General features: G+C 49.9%; 3 protein-coding genes across 13 annotated transcripts in view; 2 read left to right on the top strand and 1 right to left on the bottom strand.

Moving 5' to 3' along the window:
* Positions 1-66: 66 nt before the first annotated feature.
* On the top strand, positions 67-13,694 carry ITGB7 (integrin subunit beta 7). 2 transcript variants are annotated; one of them, XM_082350158.1, is made up of 14 exons: positions 67-4,681; positions 6,540-6,741; positions 6,831-7,001; positions 7,922-8,163; positions 8,741-8,899; positions 9,211-9,306; positions 9,465-9,554; positions 10,596-10,748; positions 11,042-11,235; positions 11,586-11,809; positions 12,055-12,274; positions 12,408-12,616; positions 12,943-13,103; positions 13,383-13,694. In XM_082350158.1, the coding sequence occupies exons 1-14, from the start codon at positions 4,481-4,483 to the stop codon at positions 13,461-13,463; spliced, it is 2,403 nt and encodes an 800-aa protein (XP_082206284.1). In that variant the 5' UTR covers positions 67-4,480; the 3' UTR covers positions 13,464-13,694. The 2 variants fall into 2 exon arrangements, with proteins under 2 accessions (XP_082206284.1, XP_082206285.1); XM_082350159.1 differs by lacking the exon at positions 9,211-9,306.
* Positions 13,695-14,167: 473 nt separating this feature from the next.
* On the bottom strand, positions 14,168-23,454 carry ZNF740 (zinc finger protein 740). Of its 8 annotated transcripts, XM_082350189.1 has the most exons (8): positions 23,319-23,454; positions 22,179-22,493; positions 20,077-20,226; positions 19,625-19,714; positions 18,913-19,036; positions 18,487-18,605; positions 16,730-16,789; positions 14,168-16,454 (listed from the first exon to the last, which is right to left on the bottom strand). In XM_082350189.1, the coding sequence occupies exons 2-7, from the start codon at positions 22,185-22,187 to the stop codon at positions 16,769-16,771; spliced, it is 513 nt and encodes a 170-aa protein (XP_082206315.1). In that variant the 5' UTR covers positions 22,188-22,493; positions 23,319-23,454; the 3' UTR covers positions 14,168-16,454; positions 16,730-16,768. The 8 variants fall into 8 exon arrangements, with proteins under 8 accessions (XP_082206315.1, XP_082206314.1, XP_082206312.1 ...); XM_082350188.1 differs by having other exon boundaries at positions 14,168-16,789; XM_082350186.1 differs by lacking the exons at positions 14,168-16,454; positions 16,730-16,789 and adding an exon at positions 17,266-17,495.
* Positions 23,293-26,737, top strand: part of CSAD (cysteine sulfinic acid decarboxylase) — a 26,529-nt gene continuing 23,084 nt past the window's right edge. Inside the window, exon 1 of one of the 3 annotated variants that reach the window (XM_082350173.1) lies at positions 23,293-23,424. The gene's annotated coding sequence lies outside the window, so the exon portion shown is untranslated. Of the gene's footprint in view, positions 23,425-23,655; positions 23,759-26,737 lie in introns of those variants that run through there. The other 2 variants (XM_082350174.1, XM_082350176.1) reach the window with 2 other exon arrangements.

Raw genomic sequence — 26,737 nt, 5'->3', positions numbered from 1 at the left:
ATCAGTACACAAAGGCTGCTGCTACCACCGGAGGGAGGAAAGGCTGCTCCGCACGCACCTGTGAGTACCAGGGCAGCAGCCCTCCTGCCTCCTCTCCTACCCGCCCAGGCCCCACCTGGTCCTAACCTCCTGGGAAGAGGGCTCTGACCTGAAGACACCCAGGGTTCAGCTGAGTCTTGAGAAAGGCTCTGAAGACCTCTCTGCATTCCCAAGGTCTCCTGTTCCCTCCTCCAGTCTCACAAGCCCTCCCTCCCCCCACCCATCCCTCTTGTGCTGGTTTCCCAAGAGTGGGACTGGAGAGAGAAAAAGGAGGTAGGGGATGCATGAGTGCTCTCATTTGCTTGCCGGCTGTGTGTTACGGATTATGACGAGGTAAGGTTCTCCCAGTATTACTCCCCAGCTGCCATCCCTGCTGCCTGATGCCTTGTGCTTGGCTCAGGCCTCCTCCCGGTTGGTACCTTGGCCACAGATCCCACACTCCTGGAAGACTGTGGCTCAGCGGCTCAGTTCTGTCCCCTCCTTGTGACTCTGAGTGGGCAGCAGAGGGTTCCTCCTGACTTGGGAGATCTGGATGGGTTGGGGAGATGCTCTCTTTCTCAGCTGCTCAGAGGGCAGTGGGGTACATACTGGAGTCAGAATTAAGTCCAGGAAAATGGACAGCCCCAGAGGGAGAGAAGCGAAGATAGAGGAAGGCCAGAAGGAAAGAGAAAGGGGATCAGATAGAGCCCATCGGGGCTGGTGGGGAGAAGGCACAACTTTCCATGAAGATGGTGCCCAGGTTGGAGGGGAGGAAAGCAGCAAAGAAAGCGAGAGGCCTGGCCTGTGTCAGTCCCTGCTCTGCTGTAGTTCGCTGGGGGACCTTGGGCAAGTCACTCACCACTCTGGGATTCAGGTTTCCATCTGCAAAAAGAGGGGGTTGAAATAGAAGATTTTGCCATTCTACGGTTAGGATCAGAGTGGGAAAGGAAGTAAAACAAAGAACTGTGAAGAAGTGGAGAAGAGAAAATTAGCTGTGAGATGGAATCAGATTTCTGACTAGGAAGGGGAGACAGAGAAAGGGAGAGACAGATTAAGAGAAGCAGGTGGCAGGTCATGTATCCTGAGGAGGGGAGAAGGGGGGTTGGGGAGGGGAGTCCAAGGGCCCCCTTTAGGGGAGATGAGTGACTCCTTTGAGCCCTCTGGGACTGTCCTATCCTGGGGGACAGTGTGGCCCGGAGCCCCACCTGTAAGAGATGAGTCAAAACTGGGCTCCGTGCTGCAGCATCCCCAGCCTCGCTGACCACAGGCGTGCCGAGACAACGAGGCTGAGGTTACGCTGAGGCTGAGCCCTGGGCTAGCCTCTCACAGGAGGGTGGAGGCTCTGTTAAATATATATCTACTACGCCTGAGGTTACAGGTGGTGGGAAGCAGGACAGGGGCGGTCAGCGACTTGGCACCACACCCCTTCGCCACACCCCGTGTAGATCATCTGGTACTGAGTCTCGGCCCAGGCTGAGAAGGATGCAGATGCTTCCCGACAAGGAGTTAGTTCAGATACACTGCTGATGGGGATGTGAACTGGCGCAGTCCTTCAGGAGGTCATGTCAGTTATGTTGGCACTACTCACCAGTATTACAAATGATACCTATTTATTAACCCTACAAATCCTCTTCCAGGGGTTTATCCTACAACATGCACACATGTGAAATGATAAATCCATGAATTTTCACTGCAGCGTTGTTTATAATAGTGAACAATTAGAAACAACATAAATTCCCATTACAAGAGACTAAATACAACATGGCATATCCATGCAGTGGAAATCTATATAGCTGTAAAAATGAACAAGGGAGTTTTTTATTTTCTTGGGTGGCAGGAACTCCAAGAAAACTAGTCTGATCAAGTAAGATGCAAAACTGGGTGTAAAGTATTCTAGCATTTGTTGAATTCTATTGTTTGATTCTATCATTTGAAGAGTATATACGTGTTCATGTTAGTTTGTATATACACTAAAAGTCTCTAGAAAGATTATAGGCAACAAAAGATAATAATAAATGATGGTTATTTATTTGAAGTTAAGTGTGGAAACTGGGATGGATGGGGGATAGGAGTGGGAGATTTATATCATCTTAACTTTTTGGTTTTTTAAATTGTGGTAAAATACACATCAAATTTATAATTTTAACCATTTTAAGTGTACAGTTCAGGGGCATTAAGTACATTCACAGTGTTGTGCAACCATAACCGCTATCTAGTTCCAGAACTTTTTCTTCACTCCAAAAGGAAACTGCCCATTAAGCAGTCACTCCCCATCCTCCCCAACCCCTGGCAACCACTAAGCTACTTTCTGTTTCTATGGAGTTGTCTAGGTGGGCTATTTCATATCAATGGAGTTGTACAATATGTGGTTGTTCATGACTGGCTTTGTTCATTTAACATAATGTTTTCAAGGTTCATCAACGTTGTAGCATGTATCAGTACTTCATTCCTTTTTATGGCCAAATAATATTTCATTGTATGGATATACCACATTTTATTCATCCATTCATCAGGTGATGGGCATTTGGGTTGTTTCTACCTTTTAGCTACTGTGCATGGCACTGCGATGAACAGTATTGCACAAGTTTGTATTTGTTTAAACACCCGTTTTCAATTCTTTTAGGGATATCCTTAGGGGTGGAATCGTCAAGTGCTAGGGTGATTCTGTGTTTTAACTTCTTAAAGAATCACCAAACTGTCTTCCACAGTTGTTGTACCGTTTTACATTCCCACCAGCAATGTATGAAGGCTCCATTTTCTCCACGTCCTCATCAACACTTATTTTCTATTTTTTTTTTTTTTTGATTACAGCCATTCTAGTGGGTGTGAAGTGGTATCTTGTGGTTTTGATTTGCATTCCTCTGATGACTAATCGTGCTGAGCATCTTTTTATCTGTTGTTAGTCACTTGTCTATCTTCTTTAAAGAAACGTCCAAGTCCTTTGCACATTTTAAAACTGGGTTGTTTTTCTCTTTGTTGTTGTTAGAGTTCTTTAATATATTCTGGATACTTAACAGATACATGATTTGCAAATATTTTCTCCCATCCTGTGGTCTGTCTTATCACTCTCTTGATAGTGTTCTTTAATGCATAAAAGTTTTAAATTTTGATGAAGTCCAATTTATCTATTTTTTCCTTTGTTGCTTGTGCTTTTGATGTCATAGCTAAGAATCCATTGTCAAGTCCAAAATCATGATGATTTATCCCTATATTTTCTTCTAAGAGTTTCATAGTTTTAAGAACTTATACTTAGGTCTTTGGTCCATTTTCAGTTAATTTTTGTATATGTTGTGAGGTAGGAGTCCAACTTCATTCTTTTACATGTGGATATCCAGTCATCCCAGTACCATTTGTTGAAGATTATTCTTTCTGTATTGAATGGTTTGGCATCTTCGATGAAAATCAACTGACCATAGGGATGGATTTATTTCTGAACTCTCAATTCTGTTCCATTGATCTATTTGCCTATCCTTATGCCAATACCACACTGTCTTGATTACTGCAGCTCTGTAGTAAGTTTTGAAAGTGAGAAGTGTGAGTCCAACTTTGTTCTTCTTTTTCAAGATTATTTTGGCTATTCATGCAATTCCATGTGAATTTTAGGATCAGCTTTTCCATTTCTATAAAAACGGCCATTGGGATTTAACTTTTTGATTTTTGAAGCATGGTAATAAATTGCCTATTCAAATTTTTAACCTAGATCCCCTTTGTGCAATGTACAGGAAAGAGAAATTTTTACCAAACCTGGCCTTCCTTCCTCCATTATCCCAGACCTTTAGACAGTTCTTCTTATGGTCTAATCTTTATTCCTCTTGCTACCATGTCAGTCAATTACAGCTGACTTTCCCTGCCTCTTTCACATACTCCCTCATCTGCTCCAGCTTTATTTCCTCTCATTCCTAATCCCTGACTTTTTCCCCTTATTTAGAGCCCCTGACCCTCTTCCTTTAGAATCCAAGGTTATGAAAGCTAGAAGGGCTGTCAGATTATTTTTTCAACTCCCTTACTTTACGGCTGTGGAAACTAAGGCTCAGAGAGAAAATCTGACTTGACACCAGCCAGTGAGTGACTGAGGCAGGACCAGACCTGGTCCGTTTCCTGTTTGGTTCTCTTTCCACTATGGCTTGGAATCTTGGTGAATAGACCTGTGTGCAGACCTTAGTGCCTCCAGGTCCACTCTCCAGACTCTTAGTTAGGCTATTTTGCCCACTCTGGCCTCATGAAGTCTGCACGCAGGAGGGCTGGGTCTTTTCCAAGCCTCCTAACCCTAGCCTGGGATCTGCCCCTTCCTGCCATTTTGAAGAAACTGTTGAATCCACAGGGGGAAGTGAAACTATGGGGAGAGATAAAGAGTTGGGGTAGAGTTTTGAGAGGGACAACCACAGGCTAAGTTTAGAGGGCTGAGAGCTTGGGGGCCCTCGCTGAGGACCCACATGTCCCCCTTTATGTCCTATTACAGACCATGGTGGCTTTGTCAATGGTCCTTGTTTTCCTGCTGGCCCTGAGCAGAGGTGAAAGTGAACTGGACACCAAGATCTCATCCCCACAGGAGACCACAGAATGGCGGGATCCTGGGCTGTCCCTACCAGGGTCCTGCCAGCCAGCTCCCTCCTGTCAAAAGTGCATCCTCTCACACCCGAGCTGTGCATGGTGCAAGCAACTGGTAAAGATGGGTCTGTGGCCTTTGAACCAAGTGTATGTGTGTGTACAGCCTGGATATACGAGTGTGATTGTGTGGGCACGTATGTGACTTTCTGGGTGCACACTGTAGTTGTGTGTGTGACTGAGTTTGTGCACATAGGACTCCTGTCTGATTGTACGTGTGTGTATGTGTGTGTGCATATACATGCACTCAAGTTTCCTGCGCATGTATGTTTATGTCTGTATCTGTGTATTTGTGTATATGGGGAGAAGACTTGTGACCATAAATTTGGAGGAAGCATGTTCCTGCTGGAACCCATGCTTGTGTATAGGGAGAGGGATCTTTTGTGGGTGTACATGTGAGAAAGTGTATTTGTCAGCTTGGGCTGTCATAGCAAAATACCATAGACTAGGGGGCTTAAGCAACAGGAATTTATTTCTCACAGTTCTGGAGGATGTGAAATCCAAGATCAAGGTGGTATAGCTGATTCAGTTCCTGGTGAGAACTCTCCTGGCTTGCAGATGGGCTGCGGACAAGCTCTCTGGTGTCTCTTCTTATAGGGATCTAATCCCATCATAAGGGTTCTACCCTCATGACCTCATCTAACCCTAATTTCTTCTCAAAGGCCCCATCTCCAAATATCATCATGTTGGGGGTCAGTCCACTGCAGAAAGTATGTGACTGGGTCTCTGGATCTGTGTTGGGGGTGGGGCATGTTCCTAGGTATGTAGAAGCCTGTGACTGGGAGGGTAGAAAGGAAGGAGCTGGAAGCCTGTGGGCTTTGGGGGAAAGGCTTGAGCTACCTAAGTGACAAGAAGGATGCTGGGGAGAGGGTGTCTCCCTGGCTGGTCAAACAAGACTGTTCTTTGTTTTTTTTTAATTTTTTGGGAAATTTTAATTAATTAATTAATTTTTGGCCATGCCATGCGGCATGGCATGTGGGATCTTAGCTCCCCGACCAGGGATCAAACCAGTGCCACCCACCTCCATTGGAAGCAGGGAGTCTTGACCACCAGGGAAGTCCCAGGCTGTTCTTTTGTTTATGCCTTAAAGAGACAGGGCTCATGGTGTAGCAGAGCATGAGGGGCGCCTGAACTGGAGGGTGGGCAGAATTGTCTCTCTCACAGGAAGATGGAGAGTTAGATGAGATAAGAAATGAGGGCACACTCACTAGGAGGCAGAGCCACAAAACTGAGTGGGTCCAGGGGAAATGCACATAGTGAATCTGGGAGGCCGGGAGGGGGAAGACTCAGAGTCAGTGGGAGGCAGAGGCCAGAGATGCCAGACAGGGACTCTTGGGACACCTGGGTATGTCTGTCTCCTCCAATCCCCCGATCAGAGGCTGGCACCCGGGTCAGCTGAGAAGCCACTCTAACCATTTCCTTCCCCTGTGGCTTCCCAGCCAGTGCCAGGGGTACCAGACACACTGAGGGGGAGCGGGGGGTTCTCTCCTGTCCCTATCCTTCCCCTTCCCAGGGACTGTGGGTCTTAGTCTGACCCCCTTCCCATTTTGGCCTGAGCATTCAGGGGAGGTTGGACTAGGAGGTCAGGCTCCTCCTTTTTTAATGGCAGTGAGGTCCCTGAGATCTCAACAGGAAGTCTGTGGCACTGGGGGAGTGGAGAGGTAGGGTGTCTGGGGAAAGGGGGCATCCAGATAAGGGTAGGAGAAGGGGGGGTGCTGTAGGAAGTGGGCTCTGACAAGGAAGAAAGGACGGCGTTCAAGGGTAGCTGTGGAAGGGAGGGGAGGGAATCAGGGGGGCCCAGGGAGTTGCCTGACAGGGGAGGGCTTGGAAGTGGCCGGGATGCCAGGGTGGTTCTGAGAGCAGGGCTGAGGGGTCCAGGGGACTAGGGTCCCGACGTGCCTCCCCTTGCGGCGCAGAACTTCACGGCGTCCGGGGAGGCGGAGGTGCGCCGCTGCGCCCTGCGAGAGGAGCTGCTGGCCCGGGGCTGCCCCCCGGGGGAGCTGGAGGAGCCCCGCGGCCGGCAGGAGGTGCTGCAGGACGAGCCGCTCAGCCAGGGCACCCGCGGCGAGGGGGCCACCCAGCTGGCACCGCAGCGGGTCCGGGTCACGCTGCGGCCGGGTGAGTTAGGGGGTGGTGGGCCGCCGGGCCCCGGGCTGGGCTGGGATTCCACCGCGCCCCACCAACCTCTCCACTACCTCCACCCCCAGGAGAGCCCCAGCAGCTCCGGGTCCGCTTCCTTCGAGCCGAGGGATACCCTGTGGACCTGTACTACCTTATGGACCTGAGCTACTCCATGAAGGACGACCTGGAGCGCGTGCGCCAGCTTGGGCACGCGCTGCTGGTGAGGTTGCAGGAAGTCACCCACTCCGTGCGCATTGGTGAGCCCAGCAGAGCCCTGCTCCGCACCTGCTGGCCCTCTGCCTCTAACCAACCGCCACCCTAGCTTCTGCCAATGTCTAGGACACACAAGGGCCCCACCTGCCCTCTCCCGTTTTTTTCTGTTTTTTTCAAGAAAGTAAAGCGAGGGTTTACTTAAGTGAAAGTATGCTCTCAAGGGAAGAGCAGGGAGACTCAGGTGAGTAGCTGCCCTGAGTTTTTTTTGCCAGCCGGTTATGTGGGGCGTAGAAATGAAGGGGCAGAATATTCACTGTGCCGTCTCCTCGTGTTTAACGGACCTGGCCAGGCCACGGGTTCCTGACATCTCTCCCCAAAGACATCTATCTTCTAGGTCAGAGCTAGAGGGGGTTTAAGAGACTGTCCAGTAGGACCCCTCATTTTTACTGGAAGGGTAACTGAGGCCTTGAGTTTGGAGAGACTGTGTTCACACAGCTCCCAGGGTCAGACAGTGCCCTAGATGCACCCACCTGGACACTGCCCTGATGCCACTTCTCAGGCCCCGTGTCTCCTGGACAAGGTCTAAATGCCATTATCCCTGCTGTACGTTCTGCTCTCATCCCTCCCGTTCAAGATCCCCTCCTTCATCTTATGCTGCTGCTACACCGCACACCCGTGCATTCTTCCCCAGCTTTAACCAACCCCCTGCCTGCCCACCGCTGTGCCCTCCTCCTCATCTCCATCCTCCACTTCCCTGAACCTGTGCTCTCACCCCTTTGCCCCTGCTGGGTCCTGGGTCCCCGCCCTCTAGGAGCACCCTCTCCCATCACCTCCGCTATGACTGTCCCCCCACCACCACTTCCCAGGGACTCCCCTCCTGAGTCCTCAGCAGTGCCCCACCCCGCCCTGCATCCTGCTGCTGTCCAGTGACTTCTGGCACTGCCTTCATGACTCCTCCTCCCAGGCTTTGGTTCCTTCGTGGACAAAATGGTGCTGCCCTTCGTGAGCACAGTGCCCTCCAAGCTTCGCCACCCCTGCCCCACCCGGCTGGAGCGCTGCCAGCCGCCCTTCAGCTTTCACCATGTGCTATCCCTCACCGGGGATGCTAAGGCCTTCGAACGGGAGGTGGGACGCCAGAGCGTGTCCGGCAACCTGGACTCGCCTGAAGGTGGCTTTGATGCCATTCTGCAGGCTGCCCTCTGCCAGGTGAGGGGGTGGGGAGGGGCCCTGAGCCTGAAGGGCTGCTTGGGGCCCAAGATGGCCACCTATGGTTATGCAGTTCACAATTCTAGGGGGTGGTCTTTGTATTATAGTCCCTGTAGTTTGCATATCTGTTTTGACAATTTGCTGGTGGATTGGGGTAAAATGTCTTGAGGAAGAGGTGTGTTTTCTTTTTTGTTTTTGATGTGGACCATTTTTAAAGTCTTTATTGAATTTGTTACAATATTGCTTCTGTTTTATGTTTCGGCTTTTTTGGCCGCGAGGCATGTGGGATCTTAGCTCCCCAACCAGGGATGGAACCTGCACCCCCCTGCATTGGAAGGCGAAGTCTTAACCACTGGACCGCCAGGGAAGTCCCGAGGCGTGTTTTTCTAATTCACAAGAAAGCCTCCACTAGCAGCAACCCTGTTTGAGGGGCTGGGGAGAAGCAGGGAGCTGGAGACAAGGGGCTGGACAAACTGACCACAACAAGGCTGGCCAAATCCTTGCTCCTAGAGCAGGCGGGGGTGGCTCAAGGGCCATCCATGCCCAAGTGCACAGCCTACCCACCATCCCACCCCAGGAGCAGATTGGCTGGAGAAATGTGTCCCGGCTACTGGTGTTCACTTCAGATGACACATTCCACACAGCTGGGGATGGCAAGTTGGGTGGCATTTTCATGCCCAGCGACGGGCACTGCCACTTGGACAGCAATGGCCTCTACAGTCGCAGCCCAGAGTTTGTGAGTCGCCACCCTCACCTGCCCTGCTCCATCAGAGCCACACCTCCTCTCCTCCCAGGAACCCACCCTCCAGCCTCACTGTCCTTATGGGTGATGACCACCCTGCCATCTTCCCCAGAAGTTCCTCCTCTCCATGTCCCCCCACTGCTCAGACAAACCCAAGTCACTCCACTCCCTGGCCCTTCCCTCCTTCTTGCCAAGCCTCCAGGGCTCTTCTAGCTGGTGGAACCCTGGATTTCCTGGGTTGAGGGCACCTTGCGTGTTGTGAGGGGGACTTGGGGCGCTCACCTTGTCCTGACTCCCTGCTCCAGGACTACCCCTCCGTGGGTCAGGTAGCCCAGGCCCTCTCTGCGGCAAACATCCAGCCCATCTTTGCTGTCACTGGTGCCACACTGCCTGTCTACCAGGTGAGAGTTGTCTGAATGCCAAACCCTCCCACTCCCAGCCTTTCTCACTTCCCTCACAGGCCCATCCTCCTTCCCCCATATGCCCTCCTTCCAGACCCCCAGAAGCTTATTTCCCTAGAGCTGTGACCCACCATTTCCCTCAACTCCTCACGTCGCAGGAGCTGAGTAAGCTGATTCCCAAGTCCGCAGTGGGGGAGCTGAGTGAGGACTCCAGCAATGTGGTCCAGCTCATCATGGATGCTTATAATGTGAGGGGCCAGCGTGGGGGGAGGGGGAGGGTGGGCGCTGGGGAAAGGTGGAAAGGGACCCTCAGGTGGGGTGGCAGAACTAAAAGGGGACGATCACTTTTTGTGTAACACTCCACAGCTCCTACCTACAGTTTGCATGTGGCTGTCATTAACAGCTCATTCACTCAGTCAGTCTTGCATTCACAAATCTTAAGTGCCTGATTTGTGCAGAGCATGGGGCCCTGCTCTGGGCAAGGAAGGGAATTAACATTGATTGAGCTTTTATTTCATGCCAAGCACTGTCCTGAGTACACACACAGTTTGCTGTCTCACTTATCCCACTAAAACCCCTGCTTGGAAACTAGTGTTCCAATTTTATCGATGGGGATACAGACACAGGGAGGCTAAGTGACTTGCCCAAGGTCACAGAGATAACAGATGGAACGGCTGGCACTTGTCCCCCAGTCAGTCTGTACATAAAGAATGTGACATCTGGAGACTGCCTTCACTAAGCTTATAAATAATTCAGAGATATTCTTCACAGGAACCATAGAATTTTACAGGTAGAAGGAACCATAAAAATTTGTGTTTCTTGCGTTTAGGTCTTATCCCTGCAACTAGACTGTAGCCTTCTTGATAACAGGGACCATGTTCTAAACCCATGGCCAGAAAATTTGAGACAATATCAAATTTCCCAGGACAAACTCAATTGAAAGCATCTGCCCTTTAGACCTTTTATGCACACCGGTTATGTGTCCTGATCTGGGGTTTGAAAAACATAGCCACTGCACGTTCACAGTGCTGGCCAGCCCCTGACCCCCGGCAGGCCTTTGCTGCAGCTGCACTGAAATGCTGTTTTAGAAGCCTCTGGATTCTGTGTTCTCACTCAAGGTTATCACAGGTCCTTCCTGCAGAAACTCCTCCTGACTGGGCAGAATGGAAGGAGTCCCCAGGTGGGCTGAGGGCAGGCTTCTGGCAGGATTTGGAACAGCTGGAGAGGGCATGAGGTGGAGTTGGAGTCCTGCCTTCACATGGTTACTCTCTCTTTCTCCCTTTCCACAGAGCCTATCATCCACTGTGACCCTTGAACATGAACGCTCTCTACTCCCTCCCGGGGTCCACATCTCTTACGATTCTCAGTGTGGGGGTCCTGAGAAGAGACAGGATGAGGCTGGTGACAGGGGCCAGTGCAACCACGTCCGAATCAACCAGACAGTGAGAAGGAAGGGCGTGGGGGTGGGAGTGGGAAATTGAGCAGGCAGGGAGAGATGGAGGACAGGCCCAGGAAGCAAAGCAAAAAGCATGGGGTAGCCTTCCACCCATCCTTTCTGAGGAGCTTTAACGAGCAGCCTCCTCAAGAGTGTTTCTAGGAGATGGGTGTTAGCACGACCCTATCCCTTCGTTTACTAGGAAGTAGGGTTCTGGATGACCAGTGTGTTTGGTGTGTGTCCGTGCACACACAGGAGTGCACATGATCTTAGTTTGATTTCCGCCTGCCCCGTCCTCAGGTGAATTTTCTGGTTACTCTCCAAGCTACCCACTGCCTCCCAGAGCCCCATCTGCTGAGGTTCCGAGCCCGTGGCTTCTCAGAGGAGCTGACTGTGGAGTTGCACACACTGTGTGACTGTAACTGCAGTGACACGCAGCTCCAGGCTCCTCACTGCAGTGACGGCCAGGGGCACCTACAATGCGGGGTGTGCAGGTGAGGGCCTCCTGCTTCCCTTCACCTATATGGCTCCCCTGTATTCCTCCTCCCTTGCCTTCCCTCCTCCCACTGGCGTCTCTAGACGTCTTGTTCGTAGACATCCCAAGACTCCACCCTGATTTTCACCTCCTGAAGCTTCTCAGAAATGCCAAACCCTCCCCTCCACCAGAACTCCCCCCCACCCCCTCTATACACCTTGGTGCTCCATTATATTCTGGCCTCCTGTCAGCCGCTGGTGGCTCTCCAACTATCTTGAGATCTTGGGTTTAGAGGATTCTGGGAAAGGCAGGTCAAGGCATGATAAAAATCTATGACTCCCCTTTCCCTCCCCTGCCTTCCCCTCCCAGCTGTGTCCCTGGCCACCTGGGTCGGCTCTGTGAGTGCTCTGAGGCTGAGCTGTCCTCCCTGGATCTGGAATCTGGGTGTCGAGCCCCCAATGGCACAGGGCCCCTGTGCAGTGGGAGGGGACAGTGCCAGTGTGGACGCTGCACCTGCAGCGGACAGAGCTCTGGACGTCTGTGTGAATGTGATGATGCCAGCTGTGAGCGACATGAGGGAATCCTCTGTGGAGGTACCTGGAGACTTTGGGGAGGACGGGGTCACAATGGCTTCCCCAAGGGTGTTTAGGCTCTGGGAACTTCTCTGCACTAAGGGGAGGAATCAAAGATTCTGGTGTAGGGGTTGGAGGGTATCCGGCACACTTGAGAGGGAAGTGGATGCACAGGAACAGGTCAGCTCTAGGCAGCCTGTGGTGGCACGGGATATCCAGTGCCTGTGGGGAGGATGGTTGTCACCCTGCGTGTGGCTCTGCCTCAGGCTTTGGCCGCTGCCAATGTGGAGTGTGTCACTGTCACGCCAATCGCACGGGCAGAGCATGCGAATGCAGCGGGGACACAGACAACTGTGTCAGTCCCGAGGGAGGGCTGTGCAATGGGCGTGGATACTGCACCTGCAACCGCTGCCAGTGCTTGGACGGCTATTACGGTGCCCTATGTGATCAGTGCTCAGGCTGCAAGACGCCATGCGAGACACACAGGTGAGCCCTCAGGCCTTCCGCCTTGGGAACAGGGGCACAGGGCTCATTGAGCCCCTCCCACCCACCTGCTCTTTCTGCATGTGGTTTGGGTGACATCTGTCCAGCTGGTAACTTACTGGCACCCGCTGGACAGGGACTGTGCAGAGTGTGGCGCCTTTGGGACTGGTCCTCTGGCCATGAATTGCAGCCTGGCGTGTGCCCATGCCAACGTGACTCTGGCTTTGGCCCCTATTCTGGATGATGGCTGGTGCAAAGAGAGGACCCACGACAACCAGCTCTTCTTCTTCCTGGCAGAGGATGAAGCCAGAGGCAGGGTCATGCTGACAGTGAGACCCCCGGAAAGTAAGTGGGCAGGGATGCTGTGGACGTGCCAGATGGGGCCCTGGAAGTTTAATGGGTAGGGCCTCAGAACTCTGGAGGTAAAGACAATGGGAAATCAGGCTGGGGGTTGAAGCAGAGCTAATGAATCCAGGCAAAAGTGCAGGTGCTGGACCAAACAGACAAGGCTAAGGCCCTGAGCACTGGGATAACCTTGGACCCTGTGGAGGTTCCCTTTGTTTTCAATAACAGGCAGCCTGGGGAGGCTGGATGCGGCTGGACACACTGTGGTAACTGGTGATCAATTCCTAGGCCCCGGCCCCCAGAAGTCTCTTGTTTCTTTCCCATAGAGGGGGCAGACCACACCCAAATCATCGTGCTGGGCTGTGTGGGGGGCATCGTGGCAGTGGGACTGGGGTTGGTCCTGGCTTATCGGCTCTCGGTGGAAATCTACGACCGCCGAGAATACAGTCGTTTTGAAAAGGAGCAGCAGCAGCTCAAGTGGAAGCAGGTGAGGCTGCCGCCTACCCCACTGGGTGAGGTTTTCCTTGCTTCCCCTGGTTAGGGGGGCTTTGCTTTCTGCTTCACCGTCTCACCCTCCACCCTGACTCGGTCTACTTAGCCGCCCCCCCCGCTGGCCTAGCCCTCCTCTGTGGGCTTACTCTGGTTCCTCTGCTAATTTCCATCAGCTCTTGGGGTCCTCCTGCTCAAGTTCTAGGCTGGCCTCTTAGGACTAGATAAAAGCGGAGTCCTGGGACTTTTCCTCATCATTTCCAACTTCTTTCCCCAGGACAACAATCCTCTCTACAAGAGCGCCATCACGACCACTGTCAACCCCTGCTTTCAAGAGGCGGAAAGCGCCCCTCTCTGAAGTGGGGAGGGACACTCACTGCAGGGCTCTTCTCTGGGATGGAGGGAATTGGGGCATGGGGTCTCTCAGTCAGCAGCTTGGTAGGGGGCTAATCCGCTGCTGAGTGGTCACCCATACTTCATTCTTAGAGTGACACCGGAGAGGACTACCTTCTGCTGCAACCTTGCTTCCCTACCTCAGAAGTGGGGGCTACCCCCCATGTATGTATACAATAAAGAGTCTTACCTCAGAGCACACCTGTCAGTTTGCTTTACCCCAAGGCCAGAGCAGGTTGTAGAGCCTGGGCCTCAGGAAGGCTCTTGTGCATTCCTCCTCCTGCCGCCTGAGGGCAAGGAGAGGTTCTCAAACTTAAAGTGCACAACAGACTGCACAGTACGGGTTGCCTGGGGAGCAGCAGCAGTGGGCTGGGGTGGGCTAGTGAATCCTCAAGTAATGCTGACGTAGGAGGCCTACAGACCACGCTTGGAGAAACACTGCCTTTCCTGGTGTCTGGCCTCATTCTGTCCTGCTGTGCATGTTTTTTTTCCTTATTCTGAACTGGTATCCTGTATTTATTCTACTTGTTTCTCTCTGCAAAGGGGAGCTTACAGGGTGCTGGAAGTCGTGGGGTGGTTGGTTACACTTGGTGGAAAAAAAGAAAACTACTTTGGCCCCAGTGAAAAAGCTTCTCCCAAGGATATTCTTCCCAAAGAGGAGATAGTATGTACAAAAGCCCCATTTTCTTTTTATTTAAATATCCTAAATATATCACGAAGGAACATACACTGCACTTTAATGGTAAAAAGATACAAGTTTATAACATTTTATAAAAACTACCATTTAAAAGTGATCTTGTTCATTTGATATCCCCCTCCCCCAATAGCAAAATAAGTATATTAAAAAAAAAAAAAAAAAAAAGAGGATGGAGAGGAAGGGTAGGGTAGGAGGGATTAAGATAAAAGCCCCAGGGCCACACAGAGGCAAAGAACATCTGGGGAGAGGGTTAAAAGTTGTGGCGGACTCCACGCCTCATTTAACCCTCCAATGTCAAGCCATGGGGGCACAATCAGTAGCTAAGTGATGACAAGAGGCTATTGGGGGGGTGGACGGAAAAGACTTGGGGTGCTGGGAAGGGCAGGGCTGGTGGGACCTGGTACAGGAGCCCACCTAGGAACTGGCGCTACTCTTTCCCAGGTCTCTGAATCCCATGTCCTGGTCTTTAAGAACCGGCCCTACCTCCCTCTCCCTTCACTCCAGACACACCTGAGGCGGCTTTCCAGTGCTAGACCCCACCCAGCAGTGGGGTGGAACATTGGGCCCAGGAGCCTTTGCAGCGGTCTTGGTCTGTGATTTCCCTGGGGTGTAAGTGGGACTCCTGGGCTCCCTGGGCGCTAAATCACTCCTTTGGCCTCTCAGCTCCTCTCTCCTCACACATCCATGGCCCCAGACCATCAGCACCTGGACAACTGAGCTAACCACCTGCTCCTGTGTTTCCCCTCACCCAGTCCTCGGCAGGGGTGGTTCTGGTATGGCTCTTTGCACATACGCTTAGTAGTTCCCTCTCTCCCGCCCACCCAGGCAGGAAGCCAAGGTCTGCAGAGGGCCAGGGCACATCTGGACATAAACACACATTCGCACACTCAGGGGCACAGATCACTCATGTGATTCTCTCCACACATACCCCAACTCACCCCAACCATAAACAGATTAGCCGCAGGTGACAGGAAGCAAAGCCTCCCACTTTCAAAAGCGCGTTTGGAAGGACAGAATTTTCTAAATGTATCCTAGACAAATCCCAGCCCCCAGCAGAGCCCTCTAACAGGGAGGGGGCTGGATCACATGCAGAAAGATGCCCTACTTGCAGGGACCAAGGGCAGGTCCAAGGACTCGCGGTCTAGTTTCTGGACCACATTAAATGGGAGTGCCAGCACAGAACTAGAAAAGCACAGGTAGCAAACACATTCCCCAGCGTCTCCCCCACAGGATCTCAGATGCTGTCAGGGAAGATCTAAAGGGTGCCACGCCTCCTTTCTTTTTCCCTGAAATCCTCACACCTCAGAGGTATGGAGACCCCCACCCCGCCATTTCCTCCAGAATAAGTAACAGCCAGGAGTCTGCTGCTGCTACTGCCTACATTTTTCTGGGAAATGAAACCACTTCCTGGAGATTGCCATCTCAGATCCCCACTGACAGCTTGGTCAGGTTCACCAAGTCAAGTCTCCATGATTCTTCCATAATTACTCACCCCTCCTCCCCACAGGTCAGGGCAGGCCACAACCTGGGAGTCAACCAAACCCCAGAACCTCCCATAAGGATCCTTTCCTTAGCAGGAAGAAAGAGGGTTTTTATTTCACTTTAGAAAATTCATATTCACAAGCCCTGGTTTGGGTTAGAAACATCCTAACCACCAGTCTGTTGAATCAATCTTAAAAATCCCCTCCAAAACAAAGCCCTCCAGTCCCCTAAGATGAGTTCTTCAGCTTCTTTTGGGACCTCAAGCACCCTTCAGATTTGTTTGGTGGGGGGGGAGGTGGTCAGGAGAGGCTGTTTTATGCTCATCCTCCCGAGCTGAGGGCTAGAGAAGGGTTTGGCTCAATAATATGCCATCTCCAAGCATACAAAAACACTCACTCACATACCACACACACACACACCCACACACACCCCCCGATTGCTTTTTGTGGGGTGGACAGGGTGGTGGGGTCGGAGCAGAGAGGAGCAAAGAGTACAGTTAAGAGTAAAACCTACGTTAGGTTTCCTCCTCAGTTTTTTCTCCGCAGCATCCCCACCCCCCGCAGTTCTTGGTTGGGTAGGGACGGCCATCAAGAAGGAAGCCAAGCCCTTGCTCTTTGGGACTGAAGGCCAGACCCCTATCTCCTCTACCTGAATACAGTGATAGGACTTGGGCAGGGAGAGCAGCTCACACTGCTCAACAGTCATGTCAGGGGACACCAAATTCCTTTCGTTTCTTCAACAGCTGTTACCCAACTTGGGGCTAGTCTTGGGTTGCTCCTAAGAGGGCACAAGGAGAGAGAACCCACTTTGACATCCATGACTTCCTGCTCAACATCTGTCTGGCTTAGGAGTCAATATCAGCGAGGTAGCCAAAAACTATCTCCAAGACCAACTGCCCAAAGAGAGAAAGGAAAGGGGCTTCACGGGCCACTCTCACCCAAGTTTCCTCCAGAAGGCACTTGAGCTGACCCCATTAGGTACCAGTGTGGCATGGGCCATTACAACAGCCATGGCCACAACTCTTGCTCTTCCCCGAAGGAAATGAGAGGTACCTGTCCACTCTTCTTGGATCCAGCCCTTGTCTGCTCCTGTCACTGTTCTTCCTTTTGTCCCTACAGTGTATAAGGAGACCAAAGTAAGCTCAGCTGCCATCCCTGATCCTATTCTCCTTCAAACAGGAGATGAGGTACAGGGCTGTGGAACACTGAGGATCAACTGCAACTAAAAACTCAATTTTGGGGGAGGGCTGGACCAGCCACAGTCCCTACTTTGACCAGGACTCTATACCTCCATATTACCTGTTTCCACAGTGCACCTGCTGAAATTGTTTTTGGATAAACAAAAACAAGAACAGAACAAACAAACAAATCCCTCTCCCCGATCTTTTCCACTTCAGCTGCCAGCTGGAGTCCAAGGTTGTGGGAGCCACACTTCAGTCTTGGTCCTGTACCTTTAGTCCCCACCTATGACCTCAGACAAGGGTCCAGGGACTAGCTTCCCTACCCAGGAATGCTGAAGGAACTTCCCCGAGATACTCATAGTCTCAGATTATTTACAGAGCTGAAGCTCTGGGGCCCGCTGTCCCCGATGCACTCTTCTGGTCTCCTGGGTCCACTCCTCCAGGAGGGGGACAGGTACAGACGGGGTGGTGGTGGGACCATCAGACCAGAGGGGTGCGCTCTTCGGTAGAATCTTCTGATCACTCCCACCACCCGGGGCCCCTTGCGCCTATAGAGAAAACTGCCCGTCGGAAGTCTTGGACTGGCACCCTTGGCACATCCGTTTGTGTCTGAGTAATCGATCTGTCCGAGAAAAACACTGAGAAGAAAGGGAGGGTTAAGTGCCTGAGAGGAGAAACTCAGTTACTATTGGCTAGAGCTGCCTTCCCCACACGGGAGAGGCACACATCCCATTCTACACCCCCTTGGCACATACACAGACGGCATGAGTGCACAGTGGTTAAGAACGCAATCTCTGAAGTCTCAATTCTGGCCTAGTGCTTAGTAGCCGTGCAACCTTGGGCAAGTTATCTAACAGCCCTGAATCTGTACACTCATCTGTAAAACGGGGCTAAAGGTACCTACTCACAGAGTGGCTGCTTCATTTATCACACATTTATTGAGCATCTATCTCAAGGCAGGTACAGTTCTTGGGGCTGAGGACAGAGTGGAGAACCAGAGGGACAAGGTCTCTGCCTCCTGGAGCTTTCATTCTAGTGTTTTGCAGATTCAACCTAAGAGCACGGAGCAAAGCCTGAGACCCAGCAAAGCATCCAGGAAGTGTTGGTTGTTATCGTTTCTCATCTCTTGTTCTTGTCTTATTTTGGTCCTGGCTCTTACATTCTCTACACATCAGATATTGACCTCCCAGGGCAGAAATTTTATCTCTTCCTCCAAAGCGCACCTGCTCTGCAGTTCGATTCAATTTGTCTCTCGTCCCGGATCTGCTGTGTCCTCGGGAAACTCAACCTCTCTAAATCTCAATTTCCCCATGGGTGAAATCAGGACAACACAGCTTCCTCACGGAGTTAATGTGAAGGTTAAACAAAGTAATGTCAAATATGCTCTCACAGTGCCTAACACAGAGTAAGTACCCAAGAAACGCTATTATTATTATTACAATTATTCTAATGGCCCCTACCCATGATCAGCTGCATAAGGCCAGAGAGATATACATCACCCTGAGGTACTAACTCTATCATGGCCAGGAATGCTAGGTGGCCCCTTGTCAGGCAGCGAATGGCAGCAAGCCCTGGTTCTTAGGGAAGAAAGTTTGTGTGTGGGCGTGAATGGATGACACGTGAGCTTACCTGATGACACCGTTCACACTGGTAAGGCTTTTCCCCACTGTGTACACGCTTGTGACGCTCCAGGTGGTACTTCTGGATGAAGCGCATATCACATATGTCACACTCAAATGGCTTCTCACCTGGCCCAGGTGGAGAGAGAAGCGAACATCAGGAGGTATACATGGCAGGGACCTCATTCCAGGTATTTTCCCAGAAATCTTTAACTTTTAGTAATGTGCAGACACCTAATGGGGAAGGCTCCCCAAAGCTGCTGGTCTCAGTGACACTAGATACATACAATCTCTCTGCCTCATTCACTTACCTTCTTTCTCTATTAGTAAGTATTCCTAATACTTACTCCTTAAAATAAACCCAACAAGAACTACACACAAATATAATACAAACTATGGACTATTCTCCCCCTTTGAATGTGAGCAAGAGACTTACCAGTATGAATAAGGATGTGCCTCTTGAGGTGGTAACTGCTCCTAAAGGCTCCAAAGCAGTGTTCACAAACAAAATTTTTGGGAATCTTTACTTGAAAAGAACCATTTTGTTCCACTACCACCACCTGGGGGCAAGAGTCAGGTATGTCATGAGGCTATCCCTCTGCTCCCTTCTTGCCCCCATTCTGCTCTGGGTTTATTTCCAACTGCTGGACAAAGTAACCTCTCTGATGCTGTCATCTCCATATTCCTTAGAGTTAAAAGACCTTCTAAGGAAGGAGGTAGGGTGGGCAAGCTATCTGCCTTGTCAAACCCAACACTCTGAACTGACCTGAGGGGGAGTCTGCCTGCCCCTCTGCCACAGAATTTCATGCTCCCCTGACCCTCCTTCCCTTACCAAGGATGTTCCAGAGAGGGCAGAGATCAATTACCAAAGTGGTCTCTGGATGGAATCAGGGTGACACACTCACTGGCTATGAGGGAGCAAAACATCTAGGGAGAGCTCCGGGTTGAGCCAGAGAGGGAACAAAGAGGAGGACTGCCCTATTCCCAAACTGGACCAGTTTGGGGGTTACCCCATTACCTGCCTTTTTCTTTTTTTTTTGGCCGTGCTACATGGCTTGTGGGAGCTTAGTCTCCGACCAGGGACTGCCCTCAGCAGTGAAAGTGCCCAGTCCTAACCACTGGACCGCTGGGAATTCCCCATTACCTGCCTTTTTAACAGTCTTTTTTGAATGAGAGGCCTCAGCCAAGCTGTCATCGTCTTTGCGGCTCCGGGACTTATCGCTGTCTTTTCGGTGGCTCTTTGAATACAAATCAAATCTAAATTCATAGTCCATCTCAGAACACAAGACAGGAGGCCAAAAAGCTGCTTTGAGACAACTTATAAATGAGAGTAAATCACCTGCCCCAAAGGTTTAGAGAAAGTACGCATTCGTTTCCTCTCCAAGTACCCTGGTTTTAAGGAGCTGTTGTACAGAAAAGACCATCCTTTTCTGTACCCTTTTCTGTATCCTCTAAAATACCCACATTCATTCATTCCCCAGCTGGATCCCCTTTCCCACTTCCCTAAATAGAAGCACTAAGGAATCAAAGCTGGGCATCTTCTGGCAGAGAGCTCGGGCCACCCGACCCCCAGGTGCCACAATGGACTCAAGTGCTGTACCTGACTCGAGCACCTCAGCATATCAGGGCTACCTGCCCGCTCTCCATTCTCGGCCTGCTTGCTGGCAATCTGGCTCAGCATCATCTTCTTGCTGGCTGCAGTGGGAACCAAACTCACACCTGCTAGGCCTTCACAAGCCAGGAGACTTGCCTAAGTTGAAAGGAGATGAGGTGTCAGGTCACCTGGCAGGGCAGGGCAAAAAGAGACTGCCAACTTCTATAGAACTACCTTTCACACCCAGCTACTAACATGCTGCTTCTCTCTAGGGAGCGTCCCTCCTCACCACAAAACCCAGCTTCCTTCAAGAGTCCTCCCTAACTCATCTCACCAGGAACTACTCATTTTGTCATCTGTCAGCATTTAGATACAGACCAAGTGAATAATCAAATGTCACTGACACTTCTGTCATTAGCACTGTGCTGGGTAAAGCGTGTGTCTATGTATTCCTTTGAAGTATTTCTAAGCCTTGTGTGTGGGCATGAGGGTCTCTCCTGTTGACCCACTGACATGGGAGATTTCTAGGGGAACTTCCTTCTTCCACTCTTGATGACACTCAGCTTCACAGAGCCCACTGATGATTGGCAGACCTCACTGGTGCCAAATGTACATTCTATCGGGTCCTACAAACATGTTTATCAGTAAAGTTAGATTAATTTCTCCCTTTAGATTTTAAATTCCCTAGATGTTGCCAATTACAACAGATATAAAAATTAAACCACTTGGAAGGATTCTGGAGTTGAATATACAATTTCTCTCCCCCTCCCGGCCCACCATTTATATGTGTGCATATCCATATTTTTTCACATTCCCTGTTATACATACAGTTTAAAAATGCCTTAAGCAAGAGTGAACACGATGCTGTGAAGTGGGCTGCAAACAAAGGAAGAAGAAACTGAAGGGCTCCTACTCTGCGTGGAAAGGAGGAAGCTATGCATGCAGCTGGAAGAAAGCCAAATATACTGTAATCAGGCTGCCATCCTGGTGAGACTGGTAGGGGAGGGTCCCTGGAAGGAAGCTGGGAGCAGCTCTGGGGTTGCCTGCATATAGCTTTTCTACCCAGATAACTACAATAACCTATCAAGTCATCCTGTCTCTCCTATCCATCCTGTATCCCCACAATGACAATTACCTTCCAAATACACTGATGTGACGTAACTCTGCTGCTTAACGTTCTTCAGAGAGTTCCCATTCCTTACAGAATAAAGACTAATTCCTCAGCAAGGCATAAAAGGCCCTTCAGTCACACTCTGCTTGTTTCTCCAGGAAACAACTCCCTTACCCTAACGTTCCCATCTATCACTATCTACCATATTCCTCTAACCATGCCCCACTTAAATCCTCTCCTCCTTAACTAGAAAACTACCTGCGGTACTCCTAACGTCATCACATCCTTCCATGTCTCTAAGCCTCTGCCCATGCAGTTCTCCTTGTCTGAATGCCCTGTTCTGCTTGTTTATCTAGCAAAATCCTATGCATCCTTCCAGCTTCAACTCTTTTCATCCAAGCAGAAGGATCATTCCTTCCTTTTCAGTGTACATACCTCTATTATTGCACATTCCTTCAATCAACAGATTCACTACATCTCTACTACTAGCCAGCCACTAGGCAAGGTGTTGTGAATATAAAGATAAACAATAGAGTGTCTCTTCATCTCCCCCCGCCCCAACCCAACTAGCCTGGAAGCTTGCTGGGGACAGGGACAATTTTATTCATCTTTGTATTCCCAGCACAATGCCTCGCATGTAACAGGAGCTCACTAAATTCCTGCTGAAAAAAATAAATGAAGCATTCACCAGACTGTTCACTCCCTCATGCCCCTCAGCAGTTAATGTACCGAGTGTAAACTGAGTACATGTTGCTTTGCAAATGTCCCATCAGGGCCTGTGATGCAGTATAGCCTACCTCCTTCATTTGACTGGAAGCTCCCTGAAGGCAGGGGCTGTGGCCTGTCTCCTTTCCTTCCTCTAGATCTCCCCCTGGTGCTTAATACAGAGCTTCGCTCACTGGGTTGGTCAATATGTTGACTAAGGCAGCATTCAAGAGTGAAATTGCAAACACGCTTCCCAGTGATCTTGAAGGAGGAGGACTCGAGAGCTTTTTACCTGAGCCATGCTGATTTCTCACTTAATGCAACCCAAAAGTTCAGGAGTTTCTCGATCCACCTTTCCTTAAGACACTGTTGTTTGAAGAACTGTCACCAAATCACTGTAACAACTCCTTCGCGTCCCTTCAGTCCTGCTGCCATACTGAACTGCCTTTGTCTTCAAACAGAACTTAGTGTCCTCCAAAAGGAAGATAGATGTTCCAAGAATCCTTGATCTCTGCCTGGCTCCTGCCTACTGTCTGAAGAAAGAGTCTGCCAGTCTTGGTTTTCCAGCTGAATTCTCTGGATGAAGTTCACGATCTGTTTCAGAAACCTGAAACCAGAAAGGGAGATGGGGCTGTTAGGTGCAACATCCTCAGGCCAACCTGCAGTGAGGTGAACTCTTTTTGCCAGGCGCTCTCTGTGCAACTCCAAAAGAAGACATCAGTCAAGCAGAGTTTTCTTTCTAGGTCATGAGTTGAAACTGGTCTCCGGGCAGCCAACAGGAGCAAAAGTAACTGGGGCCTCTGGTGGAGGAACTGCAGCAGGTCAACTGCTTGGATTTGCCATCTTAGAACTGGAAGAAGGGGGCGGAGGTCCTCTGGGGCTTTTGTGTCCAGCGGGCCGGCCCGCGAAGCTCGCATTCTATTAAGGCGACCAGAAGTGGGGTAGAGAAAAGCTCAGGGCGCTTGGGCAGTAGGCAGAAACCGAACCGGCAGTACGCGCCCGGGCCGGCCCACACGTGCACATTCTCCGTGTCCGCCCGAAGGTACGTAAACTCGCTGCGAAGGTGGAAGGCAGGGAGGCGAAGCCCAACTCTGTGCATTCCCTCCCATCTTCCCTCCCTCGCGCCAGCCAGACAGCCAGCCAGCCAGCCAGCCGCTGCGCCCGCCGCACGCACCCGGAGAGAGCCGAGGAGCGCGCAAGGTGCGTGCTCGCGCCCGCGTCCCTTCCGAGCAAGCCCCCTCAGCCCAGCCGGTGACGCGGCCGGACGGTGGTGTGCGCGCGGCCCCTACCCCTCCCCGGGAGCGCCCTCCCTTCGCCACGCGCCCCTCCTCCCCTCCCCTCCCCCTTCCCGCGCGGCGCCCCACGGCCTGCGAACTGCTGAAGCGCTGCCGTCTGCCCAGACGACGCTGCGCTCCCTGGGGCGTGCTCCTACCTGCCAGGCGCGGCCTCCTGCTGTCTCCCCCGCCGCGCGGCCCCTCCTCCAGGCCGCAGCACGCCGTGCCAACCCCGTGGCCACCGCTGCCCCCGCCGGAACCGAGGCAAGTTTACAAACACCAACCCGGGACCCGTTTCCCCGGAAGCACTTCCCCTTCCCCCCTCGTCCTCTCCCCCCTGAGCAGCATTATCCACTTCCGGGCTCGCGACCCTGGACGGGCGGGGGCAGACAGAAAGGGGGTGAGGCTGAGGGCTCACCGAGGGATTGCAGCTGGCGAGTGGGCGGTGCCGGCGCGCGGAAGGACGGGAAGAGGGAGGACCGGAGGTACGGCGCTTGCGCCGTGGTGGGGGCGCGCCTCGGCGGCCATCTTGATTCAGGGAAGGAACGAGGGCTCTGAAATGTTGGTACGCTGAGTGTTCGTTGAGCGGTTTTGCTAGGTGAGCTGGTTAGTACTCCTGAAGAAGCGCCATCACTCTCCCTTCCTCCCAGATGTTCTCCCTGTTGCTTCTGAGCCTGAAGCCCCAAATAAAGCCAGAATACTTTGTACTAGGCTTTTTCACGTAATTCGGTCGAGGTCATCTTTACCCGACCTTTCCATCAGGCCCAGATCTGCAGATTCTGAGGGCCGCCGCGTCACCTGGGAGGGGAGTTAACTTTTTTGGCACGCTCCTGCCGAGTACACTCGACTCCAATCTGAGAACGGATTCCCTGACATGGTCTGCGCACCCCGAAGCCTCTGATTTTCTTATATAGCTTCCGCCTTTATTCCAGACCGTCCATGCATCTAACCTTGGCCTCCTCGCCTGGAAAAAGCCATAGGACTCCCCTCAGTAGGAGAATGTAATCTCTTTGGAGACTTAGCGATGCAGGGTGGCCCGTGGGACCGGCTACATTAGGAAAACTTGAGCCTTTCTTTAAATTCTATTCCCAACTTTAGGGAGGGGTGCTGCTAAAGATGGGCAATGCATTTAGTTCACTTGATGGAAGGAAATGTCGATTCTATTTAGGTGTGTCAGATTGTGAGTTTAGGAGAATTAACGGAGCTGCCAAAAGAAAAAAAAATATTTATGAAAGAAGACAAGAATTGCCAGCCACTTTTTGTACACAGATTTCATTTCCCTGAGCGCTCCATTTTTTGAGTAATTGACAGCAAATCCTTGTGCTCTTAAGATCATCATAGACCAGATAAAATGGAGCGAGATCATCAGAAATAAAGCTTTAATTTAAAAAAATTAGCTCATGCTTATTTTAATAAGTCCACACGGCAGAAAAGAATTAAAAGGCAAAAAATATGTTGCCATTTACTATTCCATGCTCCATGTAAAAGGTAGTCACTTTTACAAGTTTGGTGTATATACCTCCAGGCTTTTTTCTATGTTCATAAATTTGTTATTTCATCCAAAACATATTTTTGAGCACCTACAATGGACCACACAAGTGTATTTTAGACATTTTCTAAGTCATTTCACATTTTAAAAATTGTTGCATAGTATTCCAACTATTTTAATTTGTCTAGACCCATCCTGATGAACATTTAGGTTACTAATAGCTTTTTTGTCTTATAAACCATGCTGTAATGAACATCCTTATATAGTTATCTTTTTGTTTTTCTAGATAGATTCGTAGGTAGGATATGTGCATTTTAAATTTTAATAGATTCTGTGAAATTGAATTTCAGAAGTTTGTGACAATTTACACACTCAGAGCCATGTGTGAACGTCCCCGTTTCCTACAACCTTGGCAATACTGGATGCTATGAATTTTTGTACAGTTGCCAAGTTGATAGGTGAAAAATAGTAATTTCATTATTTTAAGTTGCATGTCGTTAATAGTGAAGTTGAGCATCTCTTGTTGCTTTTTGACCATTTTAATTGTTTTTGTAAACTGCCTGTTCACATCTTTTGCCTGTTAAGGAAAAAAAGATCATTTGTCTATTTCGTATTGATTGATAGTAATCTCTATGTTATATTAACTTTTCATTTGTCATATGCTTTTAAAATATTTTCTCTTCGTTTTTCATTTATCTTTGAACTTTTTTTAGAGTGAAAGTTATGCTTTATGGGAAAATATTTGAAACATTCCTGTGAAAATAGTAACAAGACAGGAATGTTTACAATCAAAACTAATATTCTATTAGAGGTACTGGCCACCCAAAAGTCATTATTATTTTCATATTTTTATACTCATTATTTTCACATGATATATCCATCCGCAAAGAGAATCAGTTGACAAAATACTAAAACCAGTGAGTTCAGCAGCATCGCCAGATATACAATTAACAAACAAAAATTATATAAATAAGATATGAGAACAATAATCAACCATAAAAATGTCATAGAAAGGTCTCATTCACAATAAAAATGTTACATTATAGGCATAATTTAACAGGAAATTGCAAATTATGCATTAAGAAAATCAGATTATTTTAGTGGAAGAAAAAAAGGGCCGATTATTATTTTTGGCTGCACCACGTGGCTTGCGGGATCTTAGTTCCCCGACCGGGGATCGAACCTGGGCCAAGGCAGTGAAAGCACTGAGTCCTAACCACTGGACTGCCAGAGAATTCCCAAAAGGCTTGATTAGATGGAAAGTTTTACCATTTCCGTGAATAGGAAGACTTAATATTGCAGAGACACAGTTTTTACTTTAGGTTAAATTCTTATTAAAACAGGACTTTGCATGGAACTTAAGCTGACTTTTAAATCTGCATGGAAAGGAAAAATTGCAAGGAAAGCAAAAACCATTTTTGGAAAGCAATGAGTAGGTAAAATAATGGTGGGGGAGGGGAAATAAAGCCATAAATCATCTTTAACCACTTTATTTATTTTTTAAAAAATTTATTTATGTAGCTGCGTTGGGTCATAGTTGTGGCACATGGGATCTTCGTTGCCGCGTGCGGGATCTTTAGTTGCGGTATGCGAGATCTAGTTCCCTGACCAGGGATTGAACCCCAGCCCCCTGCATTGGGAGCACAGAGTCTTAGCCACTGGACCACCAGGGAAGTCCCTAACCACTTTAATGGTGTCTTTCTTTACACAGAGTTTTAAAAGTTTTACGTAGTCAGATCTGCCTGCGGCTTTTGGGTTTTTGTGATATGCTACTTCATGATTATAGAAATTTTTCCCTGTACTTACTTCTGGTATTTTTATGGTTGTATGTTTTCAGTTTTATGTCTTTATCTCAGCTGCAGTTTATTTTTTTTAATTTTTAATTTTTATTTTATTTATTTATTTTTAAATTAATTAATTTTTGGCTGCGTTGGGTCTTGCTGCGCGCGGGCTTTCTCTAGTTGTGGTGAGTGGGGGCTGTTCTTTGTTGTGGTGCGCGGGCTTCTCATTGCGGTGGCTTCTCGTTGTGGAGCACAGGCTCTAGGAGTGCGGGCTTCAGTAGTTGCAGCATGCGGGCTCAGTAGTTGT

Source organism: Balaenoptera borealis (genome assembly GCF_965194805.1).
Source record: "Balaenoptera borealis genome assembly, chromosome: 13".
In the NCBI taxonomy this organism is placed as follows: Eukaryota; Metazoa; Chordata; class Mammalia; order Artiodactyla; family Balaenopteridae; genus Balaenoptera; species Balaenoptera borealis.
This window is presented reverse-complemented; position numbering and strand designations above follow the sequence as displayed.